Source organism: Myxocyprinus asiaticus, chromosome 4, assembly GCF_019703515.2.
Source record: "Myxocyprinus asiaticus isolate MX2 ecotype Aquarium Trade chromosome 4, UBuf_Myxa_2, whole genome shotgun sequence".
NCBI lineage: Eukaryota > Metazoa > Chordata > Actinopteri > Cypriniformes > Catostomidae > Myxocyprinus > Myxocyprinus asiaticus.
Window position 1 is genome coordinate 20,247,910 of NC_059347.1, and position 19,646 is coordinate 20,267,555.

At 39.9% G+C, this 19,646-nt stretch overlaps 1 protein-coding gene across 4 annotated transcripts in view; it reads left to right on the forward strand.

Annotated features, from left to right (window-relative positions):
• Positions 1-1,929: 1,929 nt before the first annotated feature.
• Positions 1,930-19,646, forward strand: part of LOC127433703 (potassium channel subfamily T member 1-like) — a 94,100-nt gene continuing 76,383 nt past the window's right edge. For all 4 annotated transcript variants that reach the window (XM_051685832.1, XM_051685841.1, XM_051685850.1 and 1 more), the window contains exons 1-3: positions 1,930-2,042; positions 3,311-3,356; positions 4,373-4,540. In XM_051685832.1, the coding sequence (XP_051541792.1) occupies positions 2,012-2,042; positions 3,311-3,356; positions 4,373-4,540 (245 nt within the window). In that variant the 5' untranslated portion in view covers positions 1,930-2,011. The remainder of the gene's footprint in view (positions 2,043-3,310; positions 3,357-4,372; positions 4,541-19,646) is intronic.

Genomic DNA, 19,646 nt, shown 5'->3' on the forward strand with positions numbered 1-19,646 from the left:
TGAAAACAGGAACAAAATCCCTTTCTATTGTTCCGGAGTGAAAACTGAAACCCTTATTTTTAAATGCTGTTGTAAATTTAGGGTTCGTTAAACTTAACGTGGCTTACACTCAGGAACAAAAGAACATTGGAGAGGGAGATTTTTTCCATAACTGTTTCTTTAGGTCTCTACTGCACACTAACTTTTCAATATAGCTCTGTGTTGAGTTTTTGTTGTTTTTCTCATCACACATCTCAGCAAATGATAACACAGAAAACGAACAATGAAGGAAATGCAGTTCTAAAAGAAGAACACAGATTCCACATTTAACAAACAAATTGTCTCACATTGTCTCAAATTCACAGACAATATAAACTTCATATTAATTTACATCAATGAACTTATAATAATGAAATTATATATCTTTATTTATTTATTTTATTTTTTTCACTCTAGTACCTTACACTGTTGACAGCTTAATAACTGGTTAATTTTTTTCTGATAATTTTTCTCATGAAACCACAGACAAGGGTTTATCACAGTAAATTTTCAGATTACACCACTTCCTGTTGCCTGAAAATATAGAGCTTCTCTCTTTAACATAAGCATGCACTTTGACTCTAAAGGACACAGCTAGTTTAAAAACCCATTTTAAAAAACAAAAATAATTCGGCCTGCAAAAGTTGGTTTAGTTGAAACACGCCCACGCAGTGTGTGTGCATGCAGGAGAGAGAGATTTTTAGGCCATTAATTGATTTTAAGTGGAAAATAAATCTATGAAATACTAATATTAAGAATAGATTTATTGAAAAGGCATTACTTTATATATGCTACTGTATACTATGATTGTTATGATTATTATCCTGAAATTTCCACCACATGGTAAAAAATGTAATCACTTATTAACCGTTCTTTTATTTAGTTCTAACCGATTACCATTTGAGGTGGCTGCGGAACGCAAAAATACTGTTTCTTCTCAGAACGAAACGAAATTAAAAACATATCGATTTTAGTCCTTGTGGCTAATGCTTTTACTGTAAACATCATTTGACTTTTTTCTTACAGAATTTGCAAGAATGTGATTATCTGCTTCTTATAATCCTATTAAATGTTCAGCAAAATACATTTTCAATAAAGATTCTGTTGTCTTGATTTGTATTGCTAAATTAAGGTGAATGCATTCTCAGTGAGAGTTGGTGAAGAAACCCACTGTGAGTGAAAAATGGATTTGATTATGCTTGAATGGTTTTATGGGAAAGAGAATGAGTTCTGAACCTTGCCTTTGTATTCCACATGGCTGAAATTAAACCAAGCACAGAAGTGAAACATACAGTATGACCAAATCAAGAGCTGAATTTTGATTGGTAGGCAGTGTATTGTAAGGAGGATGCACACTGAATTACATGACATGATCACTGATTAGGATTACACGCGCACATCAATTGTCTTCTTCAGTCATGTTAATGTTGCCGAGCACTTCAGGTGTTCCAGGAGATGGCGATATAAGCTTTGAAGGAATGGAGGCTGTAGGGATGACTTAGTGGCTCTACCTAAGAGGAGCAGAGGTGACAGCGCGTATTAAATATTTCCCTGTAAATCCAGCTGCTGCAGGTCTGCACCTCTTCTGTCGTGCAGTAGATGCTATTTTCTTTGCGTGCATTACGTAATGTTTACGTAGAGTGTCAGGCTTTGGGGTCATTGGACGACGCAGAGAGAATCTGGACATGTGAACTTCTTGATCGTATGATGAAGACAACATACTATCATTCTGAAATAACCAAAATCATCATGTCATGGATGTAAAGTTGAATGGCATGCGACAAAAGAAACAGATGGCGCTGAAGGTCTTGGTGGGCTTCTGTAGGAGGAGGAGGTTTTAGTCAGGGTCGTTATCCACCCCTTTAACGCAACTGCCCATGGAGGACGGAGCTATCAGGAGGACATTATCATCGGAAGTCCTTCGCGGACACTTCGCAGTGGCTTTTGTTCAAAATGCGCGGCGCTTGGATCGCCAGCAACACCGTTATTTACAATGATGGGACCGCGCGCCCAGTCTCAAGCAGGTGAGGACATCGTTTCATGCTTGAATGAATCGTGTTTTGTGGCGTTGTATTTGTACTTTTTCTATGTATTATAGGCTATTGTGAAGATTGCTTTGCTTTTGGGCACAAGTATTCTAGATTTGCTAGTAAAAGTAGTAATATGGCATGGCATGCATAAACAGCTACACAAATGATAAGAATTCCTGCGTATTTGCCTGAAACCCTTATTTTAAAGAGAAAGGAAATAGATCTTTGTAAAAAGTGAAAACGTGCGGTTGTTACCATAGGGAGCTGCCTGATTTGGCCCTTAAAATTGACTTTGGTTGGAGTAACCTAATGTATTCAGCTTGATTCTGAGATTATGGTATTTTTATTTTAAGTTAATGTAGCCAGTTAATTTAAAATTAACTACATGAAACATAATTTTAAGTTACATGACAAAACAAGTGCAAACAGATACAAGTTTAAAGGGGATTTTTGTGTCAATGCCATTTTTTTTATGTTTCCCTGTTAAACTGTAAAAAGTAGCAACCTGTAATTGTTACCATAAGAATCTATTTCTATCTGATCTAACCCTTAAAATTGGGTTTTCTGGTTGATTCAGTGAAGTTTAATGATTTGGACTTGAATAAAACCAGCTACCATAGCATCAAGTTACCACATGATTCACATTTTTAGGTTAACATTTAATTTGTTTCAGTGTAGGAGTCTTTTTTACATTCTCAACACTGTCCTTTTTATGTCTGAGCACTGTATAACCCTTAAGATCATTTTAGTCTGTGAGCTTTGTGTACTGTACTTCATTTTACCCCTTGGCCATCAAAATCACCCTACACCCACTCATCACCGATTTGCACACTAATAAAGCCATTACACACTCATGTAGCCCTGAGAGCACTGATAAAAGCAATGCAGGGACTATTCTAGATTATATAGTTGTCACAGCAATGTGAACAAGAATGCCGTAAAAGTTGAACATCAATCTGTAGACTGTCATCCTGTGAGCTATAATTATACTGTAGCTATAGGCTAATCATTATGACTAATGCAATATCTGTGAAAGATGTCTTGTTAATGGATAACTATTATAGAGACTTTTGAATATGTTGAAAAGACCAGGTTGTATGAATAAATCCAAAGTCATTTGTTCTCACTTTATCCCTGAATTATAATAGCATGGATTAATTGTTAAAATGGTTAGCTCACAATATTGGTCTTTTCCATGCATGCGACTGTAACATTTAGCACTAATGTTCATAGTTTCTTCTCATTTCTCTCCTTACTGACAGAGCTAAGCATGACTCCGCCACAACGATCATCCGCTGCTGCTGACAGGTAAACCAAATAAATCTGTTTGGCTTAAACACTGCATTTGGACTGGGAGTGTATATGCATTATAATAGGGTGAGCATTTTATTTTGCCATTCATAATTTGGCATTTTGACCTAATATTGACCTTCAGACATGCCAGACATTGTCATACACAAAGACAATGTTAAGCTTCATTTAACGAACCAAATAGCTTTCAGCATTGTTTGATATAATGGCAAGTGATTTTCTAGTACCAAATTAGCAATTTAGCATGATTACTCAAGGATAAGGTGTTGGAGTGATGGCTGCTGGAAATGGGGCCTGTCTAGATTTGATCAAAAATGACTTTTTTCAAATAGTGATGGTGCTGTTATTTACATCAGTAATGTCCTGACTATACTTTGTGATCAGTTTAATGCCACTTTGGTGAATTAAAGTACCAATTTCCTTATGAAACAGCAAAATCTGTACAATATTCCAAACTTTTAGCTGCCAGTGGATATATTATCAGCAAAACAATTTAAATGGAAAGTGGAATTGACTGTTTTTTTTTTTTTGTTTTTTTTTGGTACGTTCACCTGGTTTAATTCTGGTTTAATGACAGAATGCACTCAAGCCGGCATGGACTTCATACGTTTGTGCATAAGAAAATCTGACCTTTAGTACAAAGGAGTTAATGGCCAATGTCATACATTTTCATTGATTGACATTTGATTAGTGACCCAGAAATAAGGCAGAATAAAAAATAAAAAAAAATAAATAAAAAAAACATGTTCCTCTTAAGTATTTATTTATTTCCAAGTTTAAATGAATACATTAATAACAACTTTTGGAGGGGAACAGTAATCACAGTCCTTTGCTTTTAAACATTGTACATCAGATTGACACACATAGACATTTAGCAATGTAAACTATGTTCTACTCTATACAGTTACAAATGCCTAACACTAATAATGAATAATGAAAATGTTTTTTACATTCGTAATGTATTTTATTGCATTTAATGTTATTTACTTCAAGATTTACCTCTGTTTTTTCAGGTTGTGCACAGAGACTGTTCAGAAGAATAACAGCAGTAATACTGGCATTATTCTGGACATTTCCACTCTCAAAATGGCTGATTTGGACTCTGTGGTTCCTCCTCTACCTCCACGATACCGCTTTAGAGATCTGCTGCTTGGGGATCAATCATTTCAGAATGATGACAGGTAGCGTCATACTGCTTTTTCTCAGTGGGCCACACTCAGGATGAGTCAGTCTTACCTTATGCATACTTTAAGCATTCATAAAGCATTCATAAGGCTTACATATCCACTGGCACTGTGGTTTAGGGGCTTCACAGGACCTTTATGGCATTGCTTTTTAAGGACATTGCACAAGACATATTACTGGCATTTACTATTATATTGAAGAAAAAAACTTAAAATTTAAAACCTAAATTAATACAGCAGAGGCCATACTATATTGTGAAGTCACAGCAACCCCTTCTGCTGTGACTATATTCATAATATTGCACACCCACGAGTGTGTTATCACTTTTATAAAAACTTACCAAATAATAAAAATCTTAAAGACACAAATCATTGATTAAAATTGTATTTTTTTAAAGTAAAATCTGTTCTGCTAGAAAAAGTCCCTGACAGTAAACAGTAAACAGAATGTTAAATGCAACAAGAATAACAGTCAGCTATAAGTGCTACGCAGTGATACAAATAATAGCATGGTGAAGAGGTCAACTTATGATAACAATTGACATTTTGCTTTCTTTTTTTTTTTTTTTTTTACCATTGTACCATAAGAGGGTACACTTCAGGGGTTATAATATCAGATGTATAATCCAACTCCACAAACTGTTTATATAGACTGCATGGTGTATTGGTTTTGTGTTTGCTTTATGGACTAAAATTTTACATTTTGGATGTAGGCATTGTGCTTGTGGCAGCTTAATATCAGAGTGTTGGGTTATGAGGGAGCTGTCCACAGCTCTGGTGCTGAAGTCAGAAAGAGGTCGAGAAGCTGGGCTGAACAGAACACATTTGAATGTTTCTTTTGCATCCTGCTCAATGACTCAATCCTCTGTGGTAGATTCAAGGCCGTAGCTTGCAGTCAAGATTCCCTGGATATTAGAGAGCCATTGAAACATACGTAAATAGCTGTGGGCTGTTGTCTGAGAAATATAGAAACACAGAGGTGGAATTCAGGTGAACCTTTATGTTTATTTGCATTTACTTCAAGGATTTCTGACATTTAAAAACTTTAACAGCCTTGCACTTTGAGTGGGATTTCAGTTTCTTTCAATGCTTGTTAGAAGATCATTGCTGTATTATAAACATTTAGCTAACTTTAACGTAGACGTCATAAATACTTGCGGTACTTTTCTTGGGAGTTTTCCTTGTGGTCACATTAACGGCTCTCTCTATGGTGAGGGAAATTTCTGCTCTATTTGTGGCTTGAAAGCCACAAATCATTGATCTGTTTATTTGAAATCCATCTGCTCTTGTTCTCATATTGCTCTGTTTTTATCGCATGACAAACACTCTTTCTTGCACAATGTGGAGGGAGTAAGTGGCTCATACTGTTTGTCTCAGGGGGGACAGCTCACCTCCAAACTTTTAACTTTCTGGAGTTTGTCTTTTTCAGGCGACGCCAGGCCAACTTAATGAGGACACTACATTATTTATACAGTACATACTAAATCATAGCTGACTAGAGCTCTCTTTTAAAATTAAATCACACTGAAAGCAGTACCCTTCTGTTCATGTGGCTCGAATGGTAGAGCATGTTGCTTGCAACACCAAGGTTGTGGATTTGATTCCCAGGAAACATGGACAGATAAAATCTATAACTTGAATGGACTTTAATGTTGTGTGCCAGATGAGGTGAGAATACTCAAGGTATTCTCAATTCTTAACCTAAATAATTTTAGTGATTCATATATCATGGTCAAATGGATACAAAATGGAACCAGCCACACCACCAGCATGTCTCACCAACAGTTTTATTTTCTTATGCCAATTATGTCATGAACATAAGCACCATGAACACAAAATGCTTTTATTTGCTCTAAAAACAGAAGATGAAAAGCATACCCCGTTTTTGCGCCACTGAAAGAATGCATGAACCTCGAAACATTTTTTTCAAAGTGGCAAAGGGTCAGTTGTGGCACTGATTTTTTTTTTTTTTTTAAACAAAGCAAAACAAAACAAAACAAAACAAAACAAAAAAACATTAAAAATGGAATTCACACAAAAAATAATTACTTAAATACACCTTTTCAATAATGAGCATGTTTTCAATGACTGAGTTCAAAGTCATTGTGATGTTTTCTTCTGAGGCTTAAAGTAAAAAATACTGTGTGGTGCAAAGTCTTATTAAAAGCTTTATACTGTATACACACCGATCAGCCACAACAATTTTTTTTTATCCCCTTTTCTTCCCAATTTGGAATGCTCAATTCCCAATGCGCTCTAAGTCCTCGTGGTAGCGTAGTGACTCGCCTCAATCCGGGTGGCGGAGGACGAATCTCAGTTGCCGCCACGTCTGAGACCGTCAATCTGAGCATCTTATTACTTGGCTTGTTGAGCGCGTTACCACGGAGACATTTTGTGGAGGCTTCACTCTATTTTTTTGTTTAAAGATTTCCAATTTTTATTACCTCAGACAACCTTATTTGTTAATGACTACAAACTACTTTTAAATTGACACTGTCCTGTTACAGTAATGCAGCGTTTATTCAATGGAGGCAAGGCCTTGAAAATCAGAGATGGGATGCTACCAAAATGAGATGTCCATCATTACTCCATCAGACACATTTGTAGCCTACCAACTAGGGGTGTGCAGCAGAGCCATTATCTGTATTTGTATCTGTATCTGTTCATTTGGCAAAATTATCTCTGTATTAGGATAGAACCAGGTGTGGGCGGGGCTTAAACCAGAAGTGTGTCAAAACTAAATTAAATGCCCATTTTTAAGTATTACTCTTTCATTTATATTTTCTATTAATAAAATATGCCTTGTATATGCCTTTTCATAATAATAGCCTAATAATAATAATAATAATTATTATTATTATTATCATTATACAAATATTATTACAAAAATATTATTTTATTATATTTTTCTTACCAGATGAAGCTGAATTTGTAGGCTACATTAACTGTGGAATATATTGTGGTTTCTCCTGGTATTTCTGATATTAATATCTGCATGAAAAAAATTTTTTTGTTTGTCTGTTCATGTATACAACTTTATTCTGGAGTCAAGAAGTGTCAAGCAAAATGTGAAATGTCAAGCACACATTTTGCAGTGAATAATAAATACAAATTCAAACATTAAAAGAAATGAAAATAAAATCAATATAGCCTACAAACAGGTGAAAGTCCAGTCATTAGGAATGTTTTATGATAGGAAACCATTATTTCGATAATAATAATAATAATAATAATAATGTTAAATGTATATAGTGCCTTACCAGAGGTAGCACAGTTTAAAGAAGAAGAAAAAAAAATAGGAGCTTGTTTCAGTTTCTAGGAGGAATATTCCAAATAGATAAACACTTTATGGAATATTGAAACCTTTATGGTGCATTTTAACTTTTTTTTTTTCGGAATAAAGTCTACACCAGATAATTTTCTTAATCGTTGATATGGACGTACTGTAAATGTCATCAACTTTAAAAGATGGATAGATGGGCTCCGAAGTGAAATCATCACTTCAGTTCAGGAATTTTACATTGCGCTAAGGTTTAGGCTATAAATGAATACATGGGAATCACATGTGAATCGTGTGCAGGGGAGGTCTTAGCACTAGGCAAAGGTAGGCAAGGTAAAAATACAAATAATATGCTTTTTATTATCATTAATGCTAAATAACATGTGCTGAAATTTTAAATATCACTGTTACAACACTGATATGATTTATATCGCTGTTATTTTTAACAGTTTTGATGCAAAAACATGTGTTTTGGGGATTTGTGTGTAGAGTTTAGAGAAAAGGAGCCATAGTTTTAGAAATGGTGTGTAAACAATTGTCAAAAACTGTAATCTCCTGCCCAAACTCGAATGATTCCATTGCTGATCCCTTTCCCTTGTGAGTGCCACCGTTCACCCTCAGATTTTGAATGGCCTTGTGCTATTTAATATTTTCAAGAGTAGGCAAAATTGCACACAATTAATTAGGCAAAAAAAAAGGAGAAAGCAACTTTTCACTACTGCCATGGTAAGCACATCTCTAATGATTTCAACATCAGTGTGGCTAAAGCCCTTTTCGGACGGGGTTCGTTTTCCTGACATACAGTATGTCCGTAAAATAGGCTAATTATTACTGCAGACATTTGTAATATTTACTGTCAATTCGCATGCACGGGATAAGCGATGTCTTTAAAAATCACATAGATGGGTGTGTCTATAGTATTTACACACTGCTGTCATGTGTTAGACCTATTTAGAAAATGTATAATGTGCTTATTAATTATGCAGGACATATTATACATGATTATTACTACTGTGTCTGTGGTTATAAGAAAAAATTGATGGGACTATCTGGCTAAATACAGCATAACTAGTGACATTACAAATATGGACAATCCCTTCACATTATGTAATTTTATGTTCCGAAACGCAGGGCTCAACATAATTTCCCTATCTCACTGTGCTCAAATTATAATCAAAAACTGCTCGTTCCCTATCTGTCACTCACTCGAATTTGTGTCGATGTAGTGACACTAAGGGTCACTCTTGGGAGCCCCAAACACCTCTGCTTTTTTGAAAAAAGGCCAATGAGAATTTGCGAGTGGAATTTGCATACCACTCCCCCGGACATACGGGTATAAAAGGAGCTGGTATGCAACCACTCATTCAGATTTTCACTTCGGAGCCGAGCGGTTGTATTCATTGAAGCTGAATTCATCCGCGAAGTTCATTCACCTCATCTGCTGGATTCTATGGCGCATTTCAGCGGCTTCTCCCCCTCTGCACCCATGGAGTGCAGAGAACAACCCTGGGCGCTTCGGCAGAAACAACTAAAAGAGTATATTCTAAAAAGAGTATATTTTCTTTCTAAAAGAGCGGCACACACGGAACGTCTTTTTAAAGATGCCTTTCCATTTGTGTGTTATTCCTGGTTGTGGTCGATATCTCTCCGCTTCTGACAGCCACGATCGCTGTCTTACGTGTCTGGGTACTGCTCACGTGGAGACATCGTTCGTGGATGAGTCATGTCCTCATTGCGAGAACATGACCATGGCAACGTTGCGGTCGTGGCTTGCTTTCATAAGAAAGCGCGAGTTTGACTTCTTATTCAGAGCTCCAGAAGACGATGAGTTATCAAGCGCAGCATCGGAGAGCGGCTCATCCAGTCTGATGCAGAGGCTTCGGCTGGGCTTCCTCCTTCAGGAACGGTCGCCCAGTCTCACGCCTACGCCGGAAATGACGGACATACTTTCCCGGGTGGTCGCGAGTGTCTGGCTAGAGTGGAACCCTCCAATCGGTTCCTGGGCACGGTGCGCCACCACGCCCTGCCCCCGTTCTTTTCTTCCCGGAAGTGCATGAGGAGCTGACAAGATCGTGGGAGGCACCTTTTACTGCCTGGTCCTGGTCTTTCAGCTGTCCCGCTCTCACTAGACTTTTTCAGAGGCTCCTGGGGCATATGGCATCCTCAGCGGTGGCCACACCACTCGGGTTGATGCATATGAGACTGCTTCAGCACTGGCTTCAGACTCAAGTCCTGAGATGGGCATGGTGCGGTGGGACTCATCGTGCTGATCTGTCGCCACCTATTCAGCCCTTGGACCGACCTTGCATTTCTACGGGCAGGGGTTCCCCTAGAGCAGGTCTCCAGGCATGTCGTGGTTACAACAGATGCCTCCAAGACAGGCTGGGGTGCCGTATGCAACGGGCACACAGCCGCCGGCTCCTGGACTGGCCCGCGGCTGCATTGGCACATCAACTGACTAGAGTTGTTGGCAGTACTGCTCGCCCTGCGGAGGTTACGGCCGTTGATCCAGGGCAAGCACATGTTGGTCCGGACGGACAACACAGCATCGGTAGTGTACATCAACCGCCAAGGCAGTTTACGCTCCCATTACATGTCACAACTCACCCACCATCTCCTCCTCTGGAGTCAGCAGCACCTCAAGTCGCTACAAGCCACTCACATCCCGGGCGACCTCAACACCGCAGCGGACGTGCTGTCATGTCAGATTACCCTCAGGGGAGAGTGGAGACTCCATTCTCAGGTGGTCCAGCTGATTTGGAGTCGATTCGGTCGAGCACAGGTAGACCTGTCTGCTTCCCAGGAATCCTCCCACTGCCCACTTTGGTACGCCCTGACCGAGGCACCCCTCAGTATAGATGCGCTGGAACACAGCTGGCCCCCTGGACTACGCAAATACGTGTTTCCCCCAGTGAGCCTACTTGCACAGACCCTGTGCAAGGTAAGGGATAATGTACAGTCAGTGGTTGTTATTGCAAAATAAACATGGTGATCTCCGACGCAAAGCAGAGAGTCTTGTAACACCCTGAAGATGTTTATTTTGTGATAACAACTCAGGCTGTGTTTACACTGTCACAAAAAAATCTAATTTTTTACTCACATCTGACACAGATCGGATATTGTTGAACATGTGTAAATACTAAAATCCGCACGAGATCTGGTTGTCCCGCATTCGATCTGAGCCACTTCCAAATGTGGTTTTAAACCAGATACATATCCGATATCTGTACATCTGACCTACGTACGTCTTAACATGCATATGCGATTCCCCTTGGTTTTTCTTAACTATGTGTCCTTATAAAGCAGATGGGCCTGTAGGCGCTCACACAAAAACTCAGCTTCTCTTGTCGAGGCAGAAATTTTGTACCCACTCCCTGTCGTCAAACGTGGGTTTTTGGTCCCACCACTACTGACTTCTAGCCCTATTTGGATGGAATTAGTTTTATATGGGACGTGAGGTTATGTAATAATTACCAGAGCTTTTCCCGCACCGGTAAAAATTACAGCGTGATTACCTACTATGAAACGGTCTGTAAAAAATAACCCCTGGTAATATTAATCCAGTGCAAATGAATAAAAAACTCATAAATTGGGGGCCTGGGTAGCTTAGCGAGTAAAGACGCTGACTACCACAACTGGAGTCACGAGTTCAAATCCAGGGTACGCTGAGTGACTCCAGCCAGGTCTCCTAAACAACCAAATTGGCCCGGTTGTTAGGGAGGGTAGAGTCACATGGGGTAACCTCCTCGTGGTCACTATAATGTGGTTCACTCTCGGTGGGGCACTTGGTAAGTTGTGTGTGGATGCCGTGGAGAATAGCGTGAAGCATCCACACGCGGTCTCCGTGGTAATGCGCTCAACAAGCCACGTGATAAGATGCGCGGATTGACGGTCTCAGGTGTGGAGGCAACTGAGATTCGTCCTCCGCCACCCGAATTGAGGCGAGTCACTACACCACCACGAGGATTTAGAGCGCATTGGGAATTGGGCATTCCAAATTGGGGAGAAAAAAGGGAGAAAAAAAAGCCCGTAAATCTGCACTTTCCAGCCCTTGATTCCTTTAAATATTAAATATTTACCCATGAAAAAAAGAAACGTCCTGGTTACTTTCGTAACCTCCGTTCCCTGATGGAGGGAACGAGACATTGTGTCAATGTAGTGATACTAGGGATCACTCTTGGGCGCCCCAAACACCTCTGCTTTTTTGAAAAAAGGCCAATGAGAATTGGCGAGTGGAATTTGCATGCCACTCCCCCGGACATATGGGTATAAAAGGAGCTGGTATGCAACCACTCATTCAGGTTTTGTGCTGAGGAGCCGAGACCACGTCCCGGCCATTTTAGCGGGTAGTTCAGCATTGTGGCAAGAGGGACACAAAGTCTCATTCCCTCCATCAGGGAACGGAGGTTACGAAAGTAACCAGGACATTCCCTATCTGTCACTCACTCCACGTTGTGTCGATGTAGTGACATTAGGGGTCCCTATACAAAACGCCACAACTAGCTGAACTGTGTTACGTGAACTGGCGGCGTGTGACAGGTAGACTGCTGTGTGCCTCATAGCCAGTGCACCAGGCCTTCACGTAACCTCCCCCAGCGCTCTTATGGGTGTCGAACGGTCCATCAGGAACAAGTTGACTGCCCAACTACAGGGACAAGCTAGCCCAGCCGAGGCCTCTTTTCCCTCTCTTTTCTCCCCAAAAAAGAGTGGAATTTGTTAACTGACTGGGAGCCATAAGTGTCTGCGTCGGGGGGTGTCCCTCCCAAGGGGAAGACACCGCAGAGACCACACCCTGCCCAAAAAGGAGGGGGGGGGGGGTATTTTGAGTGGAATACGTCACATGGTCTTACCGAGTCTTGTCGGAAGTATGTCATGTGGAGAGGTCCCATGGTAGGTCCTACCTGAAGGGGAAGGAGTTTCTACAGAACATGGCGACCGGGGCAGAGGGGCCTCTGCCCAAGGAAGATGCAGTTTGCCGTCAGGGAAACAATTTTGTGGAAGATATCACATGGGGTCGCCTTCGGGGAACCAGCACATCTGGACCATCTACCTCAGTACAGGGGCTTATTAGCACATGTACTAGGCCGGTCAGCGAGTTTCTCTGCAAACTCAACTGCCAGAGGGCTAAGGAGGAAAGTCATCAAAGGATCACAGTCTGTGAACACAACTGGGAGTCAAGAGTGCACATCTTCACCTCAAGGGAGGGGAAAGGCATTATGCGAAAGCAGTACACCCGGCCAGTTGTCCCGGAACTTACCTGCTCGTGCCTGCCAATACACAGGACGAGACCGGCTCAACCTGGAGATTGTAGAACCTCGCAAAGGTGTTGGGTGTTGCCCAGCCCGCTGCTCTGCAGATGTCTACCAAAGAGGCGCCACTGGCCAGGGCCCAGGAGGCCGCCACACTCCTGGTGGAGTGGGCTCGTAACCCCACAGGGGGTGGCACGTCCTGAACCTGATATGCCATCATGATGGCATCGATGACCCAGTGGGTGATCCTCTGTTTGGAGACAGCGCTTCCTTTCCGCTGTCCACAAAAGCAAACAAAGAGCTGCTCGGAGCTTCTAAGGCTCTGCGTGCGATCCAAATACATGCATAAAGCTTGCACCAGACACAGCAACACAAAGGCTGGGTCTGCCTCCTCCTGGGGCAGTGCTAGCAGGTTCACCACCTGATCCCTAAAAGGAGTTATGGGAACTTTGGGCACATAGCCCGGTCGGGGTCTCAGGATCATGTGAGAGTAACCCGGACCGAACTCCAGACACGATTCGCTGACAGAGAACGCCTGCAGGTCCCCTACCCTTTCAATGGAAGTGAGCGCAGTCAGGAGGGCAGTCTTCAAAAAGAGTGCCTTAAGCTCAGCTGACTCCAAGGGCTCAAAGGGAGCTCCCTGTAGACCCCGAAGGACTACGGAGAGGTCCCATGAGGGGACGAGGCGCGGTCTGGAGGGATTCAACCTCCTAGCGCCTCTCAGGAACCTGATGATCAAGTCGTGCTTCCCCAAATACTTACCATCTACTGCATCGTGATGAGCCGAAATAGCGGCTACATACACTTAGCGAACAGACGCCACTTCAAGGCATACAGGTGCCTCATAGAGGGAGCCCTAGCCTGAGTGATCGTGTCTACCACCATGGGTGGTACGTCCCGTCCAGGGGCCAGACGTTGAGATTCCAGAGGTCTGGTCATGGGTGCCAGATGGTGCCCCGTCCCTGAGAAAGAAGGTCCTTCCTCAGGGGAATTCGCCAGGAGGTGGGCTGTTGCGAGGAGCGTGAGATCCGAGAACCACGTCTGGGTGGGCCAGTAGGGTGCTACTAGGATGATCTGCTCCTCGTCCTCCCTGACCTATCTCATGACTGCCTCATGACTGTGTATTAAAGCAGTTAGGTACTGATCACAGTTTATTGTTAGAGATTACAGTGTGTGTTTGTGTGTGTGCTGGTTTTGGTGGTTTAAGAGGACATTTTGTTTAGGTTATACACTAGTCGTTACAAGGGTATTATGCTATAAATGTCAGTTTATGAGGACATTTCTAGTGTCCCCGTAATTCAAACAGCTTAAAAACATACTAAACAATGTTTTTTTGAAAATGTAAAAATGCCAAAAGGTTTCTGTGAGGGTTAGGTTTAGGGGATAGAATAGACAGTTTGTACAGTATAAAAATCATTACATCTATGAAGAGTCCTCATATTGATAGGAGTAGCAACGTGTGTGTGTGTGTGTTTGGGCGGGTTTGGGTGGTTTACGAGGAAATTTTTTTAGGTTACAAACTGGTAATTACAAGGGTATTATTCTATAAGTGTGGTTTATGAGGACATTTCTAGTGTCCCCATAATTCAAATGGCTTAATAAACATACTAAACAATGTATTTTTTGACAATGTAAAAATACAGAAAGTTTTTTGTGAGGGTTAGGTTTTGGGGTAGGTTTAGGGTTAGGGGATAGAATCTATAGTTCGTACAGTATAAAAATCATTATATCTATGGAGAGTCCTCATAAGGATAGCCGCATATACATGTGTGTGTGTGTGTTTGTGTGTTGGAGTGAGAGGCTAATGCTTTTGTGTGGGTGTAAACAAGGCCGTAACCATGTCTTGAACATTGGGGGAGACCAAACCATTTTGAGGGTGGGTGGTCACGGGTGTTGAGTTCACAAATACAATGGTCCTCTTTGGTCCTTTAATATAGTAAAGTGCTTAATGCAATAATTTTCTGAATAAACTCTTGAAATGCAATAAAGTGTCTGCATTGCTAGCAATTTGCCTGTTTTAGTCATCTTTTCTTTCTTTTGTGCTGTCTCAAAGAAAAGATGAATATAATTTGAATCTCTTTTCATCACTGATGTATCTGTATCTGACTGTGTCAGCTGGCTAGCAAAAAGAAAATATACAAAATTATTTACTGCTCTCAAGTTGTCCCTCATTGTTTTTTCCTCCCAGTATAATCTTAAAACAATATTTTCTTCAAGATTCCTAATGCTGCTCTCTTCCATACAAAAACAGTTCATATTGAGCACTGCTGTCAAGGTCCAAAGGAAAAAAAAAAAATCATTAGAAAAATGTTCTTAAAAGTAGTCCATACAACACATAGCTGTTGTGTGGCCCTATAAAGCTTGGAATATAATGCACTTGTCATATGGACTATTGTTATGATGTCTTTATGCTGAACCTTTAATAGTGCTTTATGGTATTTGTCCTTTTTGAAGTTCGACAGCTCCTGCTCACTATAAACTGTTATTTTATGGAATAGAGCTGCTTAAAATATCTATTTTTATGTTCCAAGAAAAAACCCAGCATATGGGTTTTGAACAACATAAGGGTGAGTAAATTTTCCATTTTTAGGTGAAATACTTTAACTGGTGGCCCATTTTTTGAACATAGACCTGACAAGACATCCACAAATTAAAATGTCTCTTTTAAAAGAAGACTCTTAGGGGATGCTGTACAAAATTCAGAATTAAAGACAAAAAAGTTATTTAGAAAATCTTACATTGATTTTAAATTATTTATTATTTATTAATTACCTAATAATATTTGCATTAAGAATATGACACTGTCCTTGCCAAAACCTAAAAGCACAATTGAAGCCACAAGTCAGGTCTTACCATGTTCTAGTTTTAATCTGAGGGTGAAAACAGTCTAGCTTGTGTTATTGATCATTTTCGTAGACAAAGTCAAGTGAATTTTCTAAAAAGCTACTTCAAAAACCTGCCAGATTACCACATTCATTCAATTCCTTTACAATATACACACATTTACACTTTGTCTTAGCCTGACATGCTGAAAACTACTCCATTAATGTTTTCACATTCACAGTTATGAGTGACATACGAATCACGTACTGAACATTACATATTTTGCCAAATGGTGAATTATTGCAAATATTGTATGTTTAGTTATATACTGACATCTTACATGACACAAATACTCTTAACCTGAACTGCTTGCTGATGCGGGGCATTGGGATAATCCATGAGGTTCCCACTCATCTTCTTAAATTTGAATCCCGCCTTCATTGATTTGATTTGATCTCAATTGACATTGACGAGCGGTGTTAAGACTACTGTGCATGCTAAAAATTAAACTTTTTTTAAACCATTATGTTATTCCTGCAACTACTTAATGACAATTAAACAGCAGTGCATAATGAACTGCAGCAGAACAGCAACAAGGATATCAATTATTGGGGGACAGTCTGGCCATATCTGATTATTGGGGGGACTTGTACTTTGACTTGTCAAAGTATATTGTGGTTACGGCCCTGGGTGTAAAGATGGGAATCTCCACATGGTGCTGTCATTTCAACTATTATTTTTTTTGTTGTGTGTGTGTGAAAGTGTGCTTGTCTTTTCTAAACACAGAGATTGTTTTTGTGTGTATGTGCTTGTATGTCCTGTGATTATCTCCAAGGTTACCCAGAGGTCCTTTCCTCTTACTATTTCACTTTCTGTTCATTCTGTCTCCGCACCCTATGTTCTCACTGTTTGTGTGTGTGTGTGTGTGTGTGTGTGTGTGTGTGTGTGTGTGTGTGTGTATATATATATATGCATCTAGCTGTGTGGGAGAGGACAGAGGCCATGTTCTTATACAAAAATCAGTGTACAGAGTGGTTTGTCCACTCAGCCTCATCTCAGACTGCCATAGGTGACTTTGCTCCAATTATGTCAATTACACCATTTTATGGTACTTTCAGTGGAGAAACTTTTGTGTCCTTTCCAATTCAACAGCAGCAAAGTACTGCTCCATTATGAAAAAAATGATGTGAACAATATGCATACTTTCCATATAAAGTATACAGTATATTACAGGAAGAACTGTCTCCTGCAAATAACTGTTTGCTTACAGCTCTGTTACTGTATTGTAAAATTACAGTGTAGTACTGTATGTAATGCAGTTGCATACTGTAATTGTTGCATACAATAATCCTGTATTTCTCAATCTCCAAGAATCCAAAATTTTTAGAACAATCCACTGTAGGAGATACTGATACTGTTTCTTGTGAGAATTTTACTGAAAATGTACAGTGTGGCAGAAACTAATGAGAGTTAGTTCATGCTACTGTTTGTTTATAATCACTATGTTTCTTTTTAGTAAAAAGTTTCTATATTGTGCAATAAGAATGTCAGTTAGTATTGCTTTGACTGGTATTTCATGTATTATCTGTAGGCAGCGTTGGGAGGGTTACTTTTGAAATGTATTCCACTACAGATTACAGAATACATGCTGTAAAATGTAATTTGTAACATATTCCATTAGATTACTCAAGGTCAATAACGTATTCTAAATACTTTGGATTACTTCTTCAGCACTGGTAGATTTTTTTCACTTGTTTTGACTATAAAAACTCTGCCAGTACAGTAAGACAAAATACACATGTTAAAAATACATTCTCTGAAAAAACTAAGTATCTTATGCAGTGTTGTTTCTAAAACAAGATAAATCAAATTGATCTTGTTTTAAGGATTTTTAGATATTTTTACAGAAAAACAATACAAAAATTATTATCAAGAATAAGATTTTTGCACTAATATCAAAGGTCTTACTAGAAAGAAAGAAATTATGATCCAACGTGAATTTTCTTGATAAATAAATATGATCATGCTTTGGTAACATGTGCATGTAAAATGGCTAGAAATAGCATTTTATCAGCGTAAAGCTGACAATTTACACAAGGTTTATTTCTATTTCTTCTGCTCCCAACTTACTTCAAACTTACTTCTCTGTCTGCTCGTATGAATGTAACACATCATAAGAAAGTGTTTCAGCGCTGTTCAAATGCACTTTGGATCGCATCATTTATATGTATAAATGTTTTCCATCTGAAAGGACTAAATATTAAATGAAACAAATGACAATAAAATGCAAAGTAATCTCTTCAGTAATCAAAATACTTTTGGAATGTAACTGTATTCTAATTACCAATGATTTAAATTGTAACTGTAGTAGAATACAGTTACTTATATTTTGTATTTTAAATACTTAATCCCGTTACATGTATTCCGTTACTCCCCAACCCTGTCTGTAGGTATGATGAAATTGATCTGGAGGCTTTTAAATAACCTCAGTGTAACTGTATCAGTGTGGAGGTGTTTTTCCAGTGTGATAATCTTGAGTCAGTGCTAGTGTGGGTATGAAAGGTGAGGGTGCTTTCAGGGCATTCCCTCAGCTGTTCTTTCCATGGTGCAGTCTAGACTAAAGGCCAAAGTAGCCTCTGCATCATAGTGAGTGGGCGAGTACCAGAGACTGTCAGAATATCCATCTTGCAAGCTACAGCCATTGGCTAGTGAGCTGTTTTCAGTGTTTTCATGTGTCACACTCCTTAAATGTGAAGTGCATAATTATCTGTGCCAATAGCGACCCCGAACAGAATTACAAAAATACATTCCAAATTAAATTTCAAACACTCAGGTAGTCCCACCACAAACTCATGCCATTGGCTGAGTCAAAGTTATATCAAGCCACTAAATCAACAGACTGATTTCACAGTGAATTTGGAAACAGTAGGTTGACTTTTCTTGAGCTAAACCAGAGGCACTTTAGCAGAGACGGACCAGTGTTATTAAAATGAATGGGAGAAATTGGAGCACCCAATGTGTGTAGAAAAGAAACCTTACAGATACAGTAAAATAGCCAATCACCTTTTAGATATAGTATCGCCTGTCAGTCAACTCAAGAACATTCATGTGCATTTGATGAGCCAGCCTGAAAAATTGCATTCTTTAGCATGTTTTGAGCTAAAGAAGCAAAATATATGATACCATTGTTGTAAAATTTTACTGCTGATTTTAAATATGTTCTTTGATTATAATCTTGATCAACTGAGATTTCTGTCTTTCCCCATTCAAGTAGATAGGAGCTGTACTTTTATGCTGCTTGTTTATATAATGGGGGCCAGCTGGTACGTGAAAGCTGTGCGGTATGTGTAAACCTCACTCCCCTCGCCTCAAGAGGCACACTAGCGACTGACGCTAGAGGCTGTAGCCTTTAGCCTTCTCGTTAGCACGCCCACCTCCCATGCTGGCTGACACCGGTTCAAATCCTGCCCGGGAGCAGGACTGATTACATTTACATTGAAAATAGCTGCTCGAAAGCGTTCAAAAGATGGCTGCCGAGTGGACTGACTGGCCTTGAAAGGGACTTTGACTAAATTCAGCCTCCGCTTACCAGAATTTGTTGCACTGCTCCCAGTGGCAAAAGCAGGATGTGATTTTGAATGTACAGGCACGTGTGAGTTTCATTTTCTGAGTGAAATGCCCACAGAGGGGTACCAAAAGGGAGTTGTAAAGAAAGGTGTTTTTAGCTGTAAATGTTGGAATACAGTGAAGG